General features: G+C 39.5%; 1 protein-coding gene across 1 annotated transcript in view; it reads right to left on the bottom strand.

The window, feature by feature from the left end:
- The window catches only part of ryr3 (ryanodine receptor 3), a 90,286-nt gene that overhangs the window by 16,483 nt on the left and 61,120 nt on the right, over window positions 1-12,683 (bottom strand). The window contains 28 exon segments of the mRNA XM_029496039.1: window positions 929-1,024; window positions 1,130-1,217; window positions 1,308-1,453; window positions 1,737-1,831; window positions 2,077-2,275; window positions 2,389-2,507; window positions 2,602-2,732; window positions 3,326-3,407; window positions 3,734-3,972; window positions 4,089-4,149; window positions 4,237-4,286; window positions 4,523-4,644; window positions 4,740-4,807; window positions 4,906-5,021; window positions 5,273-5,396; window positions 5,519-5,594; window positions 5,707-5,769; window positions 6,188-6,331; window positions 6,525-6,614; window positions 6,810-6,888; window positions 7,108-7,265; window positions 7,826-7,966; window positions 8,260-8,350; window positions 8,528-8,748; window positions 9,925-10,094; window positions 10,501-10,621; window positions 10,869-10,968; window positions 11,944-12,151. Coding sequence (XP_029351899.1) covers window positions 929-1,024; window positions 1,130-1,217; window positions 1,308-1,453; window positions 1,737-1,831; window positions 2,077-2,275; window positions 2,389-2,507; window positions 2,602-2,732; window positions 3,326-3,407; window positions 3,734-3,972; window positions 4,089-4,149; window positions 4,237-4,286; window positions 4,523-4,644; window positions 4,740-4,807; window positions 4,906-5,021; window positions 5,273-5,396; window positions 5,519-5,594; window positions 5,707-5,769; window positions 6,188-6,331; window positions 6,525-6,614; window positions 6,810-6,888; window positions 7,108-7,265; window positions 7,826-7,966; window positions 8,260-8,350; window positions 8,528-8,748; window positions 9,925-10,094; window positions 10,501-10,621; window positions 10,869-10,968; window positions 11,944-12,151 — 3,398 coding nt within the window.

The following is a 12,683-nucleotide window of genomic DNA, read 5'->3' as shown; positions in this document are numbered from 1 at the left end:
CATTTACAGTCTCTGAAACAGTGGTGAGAAGAGAGAGGCTTCAGGATTCCCCCAGGAAGTATTGAGGTTGTGCTTTTCTAAAGTGCTGACACTGATGGGGAGAGCAGTCCAAATTAAACCCAGGGAGGACTGAGATGTACTCTGCTCTCTCTCTTGGGTTCATAACAACACGTCAGAAAGATTTGTCTTTAAAGGTAAAGAGTTATTTTTACCTCTCAGGTAACATCAACTAATGTGAAATTTCAAATCTAAAGAGTCTTAAAACCTAAATCTCTTTTTTACTGTCTGATTATTTTAATTTGCAGGTTGGGACTAATAGCTTCAGTATTTCTCTGCTGCTTAATCACATCTCTGCTTTACAGAGCTTCACTCCTAATGAAATTCAAGCAGAGAGTAGATCTGCCAACACTGGTCGCTTCTGTTCTGTGGTAAAACTCAAAATTCATTAAAGCCTTTTCCATTTCAGGGCTTTCGTTCATGAATTTAAGGATCAAGCGTTTCTTTTTTCCCCCAGAAAATTCCAACAATGTGACAATACCAAAAGCACCAGTGTGTCGGTCAGCCAGTCTCTCTCACTCTCCTGCCTTTTGCAGTACTCACCCCCAATTCTCAAGTCAAAAAAATATATATATATTTTTTATATATATATTTTTTTTTTAAAAATATATATTTTTTTTTTGACACCTCACAAATGCTCCCTACTAACAGTTGATTATTTGTGGCAGCAGGATGTGGGATTGACTGCAGCCCTAATGTTGAAGCAAAACGAAAAGAAAACACCTGGTGCTTCAGATTTCTTTTCTTTTTTTTTTTTTTACAAAAGTGGAGCTGCAAAAGAATCAGACATATCAGACATGGGATTTACTGTGGATAGTAGAAAACATGTAATATTTTGTGCATAATTATCATAATTTTTTTTTTTTTTTACCTTGGACATCTTAGACGTCTTGCCTTCTCCAGTTAGGAAGCCCAAGTTGTTGATCTCATTCTGAACCACAAAGTTTTGCTCCTCACGCTTGAAATTCTGTATCAATGTGGCAAAGACAATGGGTTTATCAGAAATAAATCCACAATGTAATAAAATCTTCCTATCAATACCGTGATACAAGCATTCAACAGTGAAACTTACATGGGACTTGCACCAGAGGATAAAGATCTCAGCCACCATCCTAAAGAGCTCAGTTGAGTCCTCATCAGGCTCCTTCAACCATCTAGACCTGGAGAGGAAGAGACTCAGTGAGTGAGTGACAGTATGTCCAGTTAACTCTGTAAAACAAGAACCAAAAAGATGAGAAACTCATTCATACCTGTTGTTATCTACATAACGGATGAGCATGGGGTAGAAGGCGTAGAGGTCTCTGCATAGCACAGCAAACTCGTCCAGGATGAGCAGCTCGGCCTCCTGGTTGTCACCTTTACCGTCCGCCTTCAGCATCTCCTCTTCTGACACAACCTACGTGTGCAGCAGACGAACAGCTCATCGTTGGAAATCAATTCATCAGATTAAACGCTCCAACACAACTCCAGCCAACACTACTGTGATCGTCCCATCTTTGCAGCCTCTTCCAACAAATGGAATAAAGCAGATGTGAACAAGTAAGAAGTTCTTAGAGTTGCTCTTTCCACATCTGACAGCTTCATATATACACACCACAGGCTTAACAGACATTAATCACTGAGCAGAAGATGCAAAATCAAAACATTAGTAACATCTGGACTATATTATAAGCTTTCACCTTCACTGTCTTCTTCTTCAGTTTGTCCAGTGTTGGCAGGAAGTGGGTTCTCAGCAGATCTGCTCCAGCCTTGCAAATGATTGGCTGTGAGTAAACTGGAGAAGGAGGCAATGAAAAAGAGTGGCGCTTTCAATAATAAATAAAGTGTCTGGATTTAGAAATTGTGTCTATGTACATTAGTGTTTCTGGTGTCAACTGTCACACACATCAAACTATATTCATCACTTAGTGTTACTCGTTTTTAAAGAACAGCAATTTCACATGTCATTCTGGATTTGAAAAGTGTTCCTTCAGGCGTTCTTCTGTTTTTGTTTTTAAAGGAGAGCTTTGACTATGTCACCTGCAATCCTCTTCATCCAAGGTGCGTCATCAATGCCCAGGTTATTGTTGAGCATCTTGAGGATATTTCCCAGGATGATACTGAGGTGTTCGGAAGTCACCATGGTGCAACACTGGGCAGCTGTGGGTGAGCTCTCTGGACCTTTCTCCCACCAGTAGGACAAATAGTTACACAGCATGGGAAGGATCACCTCAATGACCTAAAGAACAGACAGGCTGAGGGTTAAATGTCTGGCTGAATGAAGGTCTGGATGACAGAGGGGGTGATCAGAGCCCACTCTGTGTGTTTAAATATCCCATCAGCTCATAAGACCTGGGGCATGTCACTGTAGCGAGCACCAGACTCCGAGACATCGTTGACATCTTTCAGGACTCTGTCAAGACTCGGCATCTCTGGACACATCTCCTCCACTGTATCTGGCATACTGAGGACTAGGAAATAAACACAGAGACAAAATGTTTCCAGGAAATCTAGATTCTGAGAGACCATAATCAAAATATAAAGGAGGATGACAGGGAAACTCACTGGCTCTCTCTCGAGGGGTCTTGGTGTTGAAGACAGAGAGTGGGTTGTGGGCGTTCAGGTGGGGCTCCAGGAACGCGACAGGCATGGCTCCCACCAAGGTAGCCAGGCTCTCCCCCAGCGCTGGAAGATGCCTGGATATATTTTCAGTATATTTATTATAGGTATGATGATTAGTTGCAACAAAAACATTAACACAGATCAAAAAGCTCCATAATCCATGTAGCCACGTAGTAGCAAGCAAGAATTTTTTTAGTTAGTTAAAGCACAATTTTGCCACCAGACTTTCTGTGAACAGCATTTGCAGATGTCCACATACTGTCAGGGTTAAATTAGACCAGACAGCCGAGTTAAAACGACCTCAGTGTCCACTCAAGATGAAAACATTTATGTTCCACAACAGCTTTGCGTGGCTGCTGTGTAACAGCTAGTTAGAGGACAATTGCACAGAATGGTGGTTCTAATTGAAAGCCTCGATTGTGTGCTCTCCCCTGGCCAGAAAATCTTTTTGCGTTACAGTTGTCATCTTATCTGGCCAAATTAAAATGTTTTCATTTTGTATACTGTATTTGGTATAAACAAGAATGGGAAAAGCTTAGCAGCAACAAGCATAATGCAGTTTGTGGATCACTATTTCACAATTTAATGAACTAAAACAAGGTTGCTCATATGTAGAAGCAGAAGTATTTTCATCACTGAAAAGTGGACGAAAAGTTTGATCTCCTACCTCTCCACAAAGACATTCTTTCCTGTTCCCAGAGAGTAGAAACAGGTCAGGATTCGGTAGCAGGAGAGCTGGACGTCATCCACTTAAGGGAAGACACAAAGACAGCGTTAAACTGATCAAAATGATATGATACAACTCAAAATTGAGTGGACCTTAATTCAGTAACACATCCCGCTACTCTATTTCTTTTATTCATTTATAGTTCTGTTTTAATTTGAGTTTTTATTTTGTTTATTTTTCTCAGTTAATGCTTTATTGTCGTAATTTAGGAGTAGAAGCCTTAAAATGCAGTCATGTATATATGAATTTGTGTATTCTTCCCTTTCTGTTTGATAAGAAAGGTCATTACAAAAAGAAAGATAGAAATGGTGTGTGTGTGTGTGTGTATGTATGGAAATACAAACTCACACAAGAGGTCTACTCCAAACTCGTGTGTCCTGATGTGGTCAAACAGGGCAGTGAGGATGGGCAGCAGCGCCACAGTCACATAGTTGATGCTCTGGCTGACGCTCTTCATTTGAGCACGGGACTGCATGAACTTCCCAAGCTTCAGCATCTCCACAAGCTTCTCCAAGTCCTCTGCTGCACTCTCAAAGAAAGTCCTGAACGCTGCTTTGACCAGCTCAGAGCCAGATTTCATCACCGTTCTGAGAAACAGGAGGGAGCACAAGGACTCCTGTTAGTATGCAAAGTGCTCAGTTCATTGTCATAGAGGCAATGACAGAAATGTCTACTCGATTAGGTCCCAATGACTTTAATGTACCTGGTGTCAAGTGAGTGAGTGAGGATGTGCAGACAGCTCACCATCATTGCTGAGTCACTGCCTAAGAGAAAGACATTTGCTTTAGATATATAAAAAGATTTAGGGCAAAGTCACACGAGCACACAGACAGAGGCAGAGCCGATCTTACCAAAGAGAGAAATCCTGTGTCTGACAAGAGCTGCCAGCTTACAAAAAAGGCTGGAAAAGACAGACAGCAAGAAAAGAATGAACAAAAAGCTTCAAAGAGAACAAAGAAGAGCTGAAAAAAGCAAAGCACACAGAAGAAAAGGTTTGATGAAAATAGGAAATTCTTTTCAGGCACTATATCGAGATAAAAGGGAGGACATTATACATGCAGAAAGAAAACTGACCAGACAAAAACATGACAATAGAACAACTGATTATACAGATTATACATTACTTTAAGGCAGTACCTGGTTATCATCTCCTTTTCTTTATTGGAGGCACAACCACAGCTGCTTAAACTCCTGCTCGGTGTGGACAGGAGGTAGAGACAGTGGTTCTTAAAGGTTTGGTCCATCAAAGGAAGCAACACCTGGAGAGAAGAAATATGGCTATTAAACAAAAACATCACAGAAGTAAAGTAAACCCATCGATATTTCATCTGTGCATTTGTGTCAAGTGTCAGACCTTGGCAAAGAACTTAATTTCCTGGTCATGAGGTGATTTATCTGTCTTCCCACTGGTGGCCATAGCCTCTGGAAAAACAGCATAGTTGAGCAGCGAGGTTAGAATCATGGAAGAGTTTTCAATCAATGTCCTGAGTACATCTGTGTTTAAAATGTGAAACACTCACCAAGGTGAGCAATAAATTCCTGGGCAGAATCAATATATTTCAGGAGCCTTGTGAGCAACTTGAAGCAAAAACGCTTTTCCATGGATGATGAGTCCTGCTCCATGTCTTTCAGACCTCTGAAATGAAAAGACCGGCGATGACTTTACATTGGCTCTACTTCTGTAGCTCTACTACTGTAAAGTAAATATTGGATGTATCCATCATAATGCTAATTATGGAAATAAATGCAATTTTAAAGAGATATAAACAAATCTCACACATAAAAAAATTACTTTCACCCTAAACATACAATTTGGTAAAATGTTTGCTATGTGACATTATTTTCACTTATTTCCAAACTAAATGACACATAAGAATGAAGGAAGACCTCGTGATGCTATAGCCGCTGATCTGCAGAAACTTGAAGAGCTCCTGGGCCTTCTCTCTGTCTCTGTACTTCTCTTTAGCCGTCAGGGTATCATAGGGAACCAGCAGTGGGTGGGTCCCTCCTCCTTGTTGGTCAGAGGAAATGTAAATTAAATCAGTTAATTTTACACAAATGACTGGTCAGAATTACTGTGCCCCAAATGATTTGTTCTTCCAGGATGCAGTGACTCAGTGTCCACCTGCGCACCTTTGCTATTAAGTTCAATTTTCTTCTTCTTGGCCCAGATGTTGTGGTAATTTTCTGCCACCACCTCCACCATGCCCTGAACAAATAGCATAATGAAAGCATTGCAAAATATGAACATTTTCATTCTGGTTTTGTGTGTCCCACACTCAAAGTCTATCTGCTATTGTACTGAGCCGACAAAAACCAACCTGTAACTCTCTAGACAAAGTGACATTATGCAGTTCCATCGGAGCAGGAGTGAATCCATTAACCTACAAAATCAGAAAGAATAAACTCTCAGCCAAAACAATGGAAACAATCAAAAAAGGCACATATTTCTATCAAGCTTCTGCAACACGAACCTGATCAATGACAAAACAATTATTAGAGAAAAAAATAATTCAATGATACATTAAGGCAGATGTTTCCTAGATACCATTAATGATTAAAGCTCTTAGCTTTGTTGCTTTGTGTGTATTACAGGCCAAGGGAAGGGAGTGATCCTCCCATTTCTTTTTTTAATGGAGTCCCATTATAAATTATCTCTGCTGACCACAGTAAAATCTGAGGCTGATCAACACAACAAAATCCACCACAAAAAGGAGAGGCTTGTGAATTCAGTGAGTTAGTGATTTCATATTGGAAAGAATTGGCCAGTTGTGGTATTATCATGAGTCAGGAAGGTGCTACCTGAGATTCTGAGATTTTTCGTTGTTTTTCACTTTCTCGTTGTTGGAACATGGTTTCTCCTTCCTTGGTCCTCTCAATGTTCCAGCCCATAGCCAACATGCTCTTCAATGACTCCCTCACTGGCCAGCGGTATGTCTCTCTCTCCTACATGAACAACACACAAAAGTCACTTTTCTCTTTTAAAGGATTGTGAACCCGTCGGCTGTCATGTCAGATTTGAAACTGATTAATTTCATAAATTTAATTTAAGTATCAACAGTTGAAAGCAGCTTGTATTTGTTTTGAATTCAGCAGTAAGAGATTCTGTCTCCTCTCGTAGCGGCAGCTGCACGTTTACCTTCTCACTCAGAGCTTTGTAAGGTTTCAGCAGTGGATGGGTTTTGGCCTGCTCATCCACACTGTCTCCATGTTTCCAGCCTGCAGAAACCTGCAACAGCAGTTTATTACAGATCATGTAGCAGGGTGTATTTAAATTAGAACAAAGATATCTATATATTTGAATAATTAATAATAATAAATAATAAAAATAATATACTGTGAACGCGGAATGGCCAGGTGGGCAACTGTACCAGAAATGGGAGTTTATGTCCTTCCTCAAATAACAGCATGAGTGAGGACTCACCTTATCTGAGGACCACTTGTCATGGGAATGCTCTGCATATTTGTTGGCGATGTACTCAAGTTTTTCAGGAAGTGAGATACTGCAGAGTAAAGTGTAAATACTTATCACTGGTACAAAGTTAATTATAGTTGTATATTGAAGAGGTGAAAGATTTTGACACTGAGAAAATACAGACTTTAATAGCTGCTTTTAAAGACAAAGCTAATAGTGGAGAGCTGGTAAATGAACTCTAGATGTTTGAATAATTACAAAATTGCCCCTTTTAATCTCCTTGAAATGATATTTTCAGAACACTTACTTGGCAGTGTTGACTGGTTTGGGGTCAAAGTTACCCTGTGCATCCACTGATCCCTGTTTCTCCAGTGTTGGACTGGCATCCACAAAATCAGGAGGCAGTGCACCAGCGATGGCACAGAGGCAAGACATGGCCATTTTGAAAAGTTCAGCATCATACTTCTACACAAGAGACGAATACAACAATAGATTGGGTTACTGAGTTTTCTACCAGCATCATTTTTTATCATTTATACATTTTTTTGGAGGATATGTCTGCTTCATCTGCAAAGCCATGAAAAGGAAAAGGAAAGAAAATGAAAGAAAGCTGGAATGGTCTGCACTGGGTGACAGCCTGTCACAGACTGATAAATGATTCATCTGTTTTGGCTTCGCCTCAGCTGCACTGCTCACAAGCACTTCATTGAACTTTCACTTCACTACCTCTGACTACTGAGAACTTTTCTCTCCGGAGAACCAAACTCAAGTGTTCAAAACACGAGATTTTAAGAAAACAATGAAAAAGAACTAAAAGAATGACTAGATGATCAAACATTTTTTTATGCAAAAGAGGGAGATACAAGAAAAATATTGCCTTGTCTCCTGAAACCTGAAATTGCTTCTCGATTAAAAAGGAAATTGACTTCGAGCAAGAAAACACACATCACATTTAAAATGTTTAACAGGTATCCAAAATAACAAAGAATGGCAAGGCCTTTTCTGTAAAAGACACTCTCTCATACCTTATTAGAGAGGGAGTCAAAGATTCCCCAGAACAGTTTCTTAGTGAGGAGAAGCTCTTCCTCGGAGGCCGTGCCAAAGCTGCCCATACCAGATGGCAGGCAATAGTACTTCCAGTTCTGCTCATAGTGGTTGGTCAGCAGCTAAAGTTCAGAGATACAGCATAATATAGGCATCTTGTTTGAAATTTGCTCAATATTCTTGGAAACTAATGACAACAGCTCAGGTTTGTCGAAGAAAAACCAAGAGGACTAACAGTTTTATATTGTACATTATAGTTACAAAGTGAAAAACACACTATAAAAGATGGGAGCAGCAGTATTTCATTCAGCTCTTAGGAAGTGAAATGAATTTCAAAATACAAGATGCTTTTGTGACTGCCACAATCCCATAACTCATTCTACTTAGTAATCAGAAATCAGTAACAGTGTCTCACCCGCAGAGGTATCTTGCAGTATTCAGTGAGCATAGGAACGTCGAACACCAGGCGTCTGAGCAACTGCTGCATCATGGATGGACGAAGATGTCTTTAAAATAGTTAGAGTTTTATTATTTCAACAAAAGAATGCAGAGTCCAACACTAGACACTGTGCAGATATCATAAAGAACAAAATAAAATAAAAAAAAATCTAAATTTGCTTGTCTCAGCTGAGTGGAACTATTTGAGACAAACAGAGTTTGGAAAAAAGGTAACTGGCTCTTACTTGCAGATTTCCAGCAGACATTCTTCAATGGCGTCCCTCTGGGCTTTGGTGAGAGAGCGACCTTTGGACAGACGGTAGATGGTCTGCAGTGTTGAGTCGACCAGCTGAATGTGGTGCTCCGTGCTGGCGAAGAGAGCGGCACAGCGGGTCAGCAGAGGCAGCAGGGCTGAGCCGATGTACCTGTTCATGGCTAATGCAGTCTCAGTGGTGCTCAACACCTCCTGCGGGACAGTGAATAATACATATACTGTAGCTGTAATACAGGGGCATTGCAGAGTCAAAATTAATGGAATATAAACCTCAGGCAACAGCATAAAGAAACCGGTGGCTCTCGGGAAAGCCAAGTCAAAAAACATCATACAATTTGAATAGATGAAGCAGCCTTGAAAAATACGTCTGTGTAATTTGACATGAAATTTTACTTTTTGTGGGTGGACCTGATGGTGCTGGTGAAGCTGCAGTTCACCTTTTGTATTAAAAAAAGATGGACTAAGTCAATAATCTCTTCAAATTAAATGAAAAGCCAATACCAGGATGCTAACTGTGTTTGTACACTATACAAGAAAAATGGAGAGTCACATGAAAAATTTTGTTTCATAGTTCTACAACAGGTGGAAAACTCTGCATGGGACCTTAATTTATTCCAGCATTACCTTATCTGACTTAAGATGTAGCTTAAGTTTACCACACAATTACAAAAAATGTCATTAACAACCCCAGCATCACTCCACTGCACATTCATCACCATGGCAGACTGTTGACCCCATGTGATAATTTAGTTTTAAAACCAGATATTTTATGTGACTGGAGATAACTTACCCAGAAAACAGCAAGGTGAATTATTCTCAGTGATTCAGTGGTGCTTCTCACATTGCCCAGGGGATTATTATATCCCCAAGCACACACCAAATATGACAACTAAACACTGATTTTATTACTCAGGCTCATGATGACGCAGAAATGTTTGATGTTTCTAATCTGACAGTTAGAACTGTATTATAATTACCACCACTACCACTAATTATAATTGTATTAATGCTTCTGTCAAGTCTGAGACAGTCACAACAGGGCTTTGTTCCAATCCATGTAGCAGGCAATCGGTGTTCCTGTTTGCTGGGATTATCTGTTTCTGTCACACTTTTAATGAGCAAATTGGAAACCCAAACTTAACTGTATGCGCTTAATAACAAAAACTTCAATTCAATTAAAAATGTGATGGAAAGAGAGAGGAGGTGATTAAGATATTAGGCATTTTCTTTGTGAAATCATGGCTGAAAAGGCTAGAATGTACTTTTTTTTGGAAACAGAAAAATGTTTCAGTGGTCAGTTAGTAAGGAAACAGGAGTCTGAAGGTGAACAGTGGTTAGTGATGTGTAAAAACGTTCATTCAGACTCACGGTATCCAGAGATGCTGAAGCTTTGAGGTCAGGCAAAAAGCCAACCTCCAACATCTGGAGCAGGAAGCTCTGGTCCTCGATGCCGTACACTCGATCTAGGAAGAGCACCATTGGGGCCTTGTGGTCCGGACAGAAAGTGGCTGACATATCGGGCTCTGTTACTGTTCCATCTGAAGGTTAAACACATTTTAGGAGGGAACATTTTTAGGTATATTTGCATTTACAACTTAGAAAAATAAGATGAGAATGAAGATAAAAGGAAATAAACAAAACATTTCATTTTTCCATTAAAAAGGATTTCGTTTGGTAGAGTGTAAAAAAAAAAAAAAAAAATTAAAATAAATTCATTCCAAGTACAAATGGCTTGAGTGGGTACATATAAATATAATTTAAAATATTAGGTACTGCATTTTTGCACAGCTTCAGCTGAAGACAGTTTTTCTGTGTGTGATTTTTCCCCAGTAAAATCAACATTGTATTTTAATGCTATATTTGGATCAGCTGCTGCTCAGTAATCAATATTTTCTTGCAACTTCAGGGAGCAAATAATTAAAATAAATAAAACAGGGGCCGTACCTTTATTATGTACAGGCATTTTCAGGGGGATGCTGATGACGCCCAACAGGTCTGTAGTAGGAACCAGAGAACGCAGGATGGCCCTGATACGCAGCGCCTCACCTTTACCCGCATTGATAAGCTGTTAATTGAAAACATTAGAGAACATACGAAACAAACACCAAAATAAACATAATTTCATCAAGCATCAAGTTAAGCAAAAACAGTGGCCTTAATCTCAGCAGATTAACTTTAATTCATTCATTATCATTGTTGTGATAAATATTCGTAATGTGATATGAAGTCATGAGCCGGGTCTGCATTGCTGACTGTGCAGGTTACAGTTCATTAAAGTGAGCTCCCCCTCCAGCTGCTGTCCAGAGACTCACATGCATTTCAGGAGCGCAGCGTCCCAGCAGATCAATGAGAGCTGAGTAGAAGGACATGATGGCGTTGCCCATATGGATAACTTCTTCTTCCTCACCACACCTGAGAGACACACACACACACGCACGTATAAATGTTATTCTGTCATTGTAATTAATATTTTTCTTGAATCCTGATAGTTCACGAATCAGGAAGTCAAACACAAATTCTGCATTCTTTTCAGCATTTCTAAGATTGTTTTCAGTACAACTTGTGATCCCTTATAGGCCACTATAATAAACATATTGATTTCAACCAGCCCCTCATTCGGTATTCTCACTTCAGGCAATCACAACATTCCCCCATTAAAATGCAGCCAGTGTATAACAGCCATTGCATACAAATGTATGCAGGCAGACGCAGAGTCTACAAACTGCCCACAGCTTCAATCGATGTCAAGGCTGCTATAATATTTTCTCTAGCGCGTCTCATTTTCTTAAGACATGTACCTCTGTATGAGGCGTTTAAGGTAAGTCTGTCTCAAATGTCTCTTGGTCAGTATTAAAGACTAACCCCATTTTTTTTATTGTTTTTGGCAATTTATTAGTATTTTGGAAAAAATACTAATAAATGGAAAAGTATGAAAAATATCACACAAACCAATTTCATTTACAGGAGAAATAAACAAAAGTACACACCATAATAAGCTATAAGGATAATAGGCCTTTCTTAAACAAACTTAAAGGATGGAGTTGATTTGCATGTGGATAATTAAACCAAAATCCTTCCGTTATAATTGCTTTATTGTTTGGCTGTTCAGCTATTCAACTAAGCTCTACAATCGAACAGAGCAATGACTTTGTGCAAGCTTACACAATTTAGCAGACCACAATCTGAGGAGTGTAATAACTAAGAATAATGCTGCTTTAGCAGTGCTCAAAAACACACTGTAAAATCTAATTAAATGTAACAACTCAGACAAAGACACTGATAATGGGAGACTTCATCAGAGCCGAGTGCTTTCTAGTCTAGATGTGTGTTTTTAGTCCCCTGATGATCTAAATGCTAATTCAGAGGTTTTTCAGTCCTGTCAGGAACAAAGGTCTGTCATGAACTGGTGTAGATTCCTACCCAGAGGTGACTCCAGCTGGCAGGTCCAGGGAGGGATCCTCAGAGATTTTGATAGCCTCCTTCATTCCAGCCAGGAGACCCTGCCCTCCCTCTCCCCTCAGGGCTGGGCCGAAGCACTCTGGACGTCGGATCAGCAGCTTCACCACCACATTGGCATTTTCCTCCACACTCTCCCCTGGTATATGAATAAGACAGATTCTGATTAAATCCCCATTAAGGGCAGGTCAAGATACCAAGCTTGGACATGACGTACAGTCACAAAAGGATTATTTTGTAGGTTTATTCCAGGAGAGCCAATTAACATTTCCATTTTTTTTTTCTTGAGCAGTGTCCAACTTTTTTCTCTCTCTCTCACACACACATCACTCAAATTGCAACACAAGCATTTAGTGTGCACCCACAACACAAACATGCAGATAAAGTGCTTCAGTAAGCCCATGCTAGGTTGGCAGTATAAACTCTAATTTATAATTTACTCAAATGTATTAATAAATGTGAAAATATTAAAGTTCTTAAAAGGAGCCATTGAAGCATTTGTTTGCAAAAACACATTTATATTCGTTCATTCATTATATATTTCTGACAAAACATGTAGTGGGTTTCCTTAAGGACTATAAATTAATGCATTTAGAATGCATCCCAATTTATATGATCATATTTTGAAAGTTTTTACCTCAGGGTGTTATTTCTCTCATGGCGATTGTTAA

Source organism: Echeneis naucrates, chromosome 24 (genome assembly GCF_900963305.1).
Source record: "Echeneis naucrates chromosome 24, fEcheNa1.1, whole genome shotgun sequence".
NCBI classification, from domain to species: Eukaryota; Metazoa; Chordata; class Actinopteri; order Carangiformes; family Echeneidae; genus Echeneis; species Echeneis naucrates.
The sequence above is the reverse complement of the archived record's forward strand: the minus strand, read 5'-3'. Positions and strand labels throughout refer to the sequence as shown.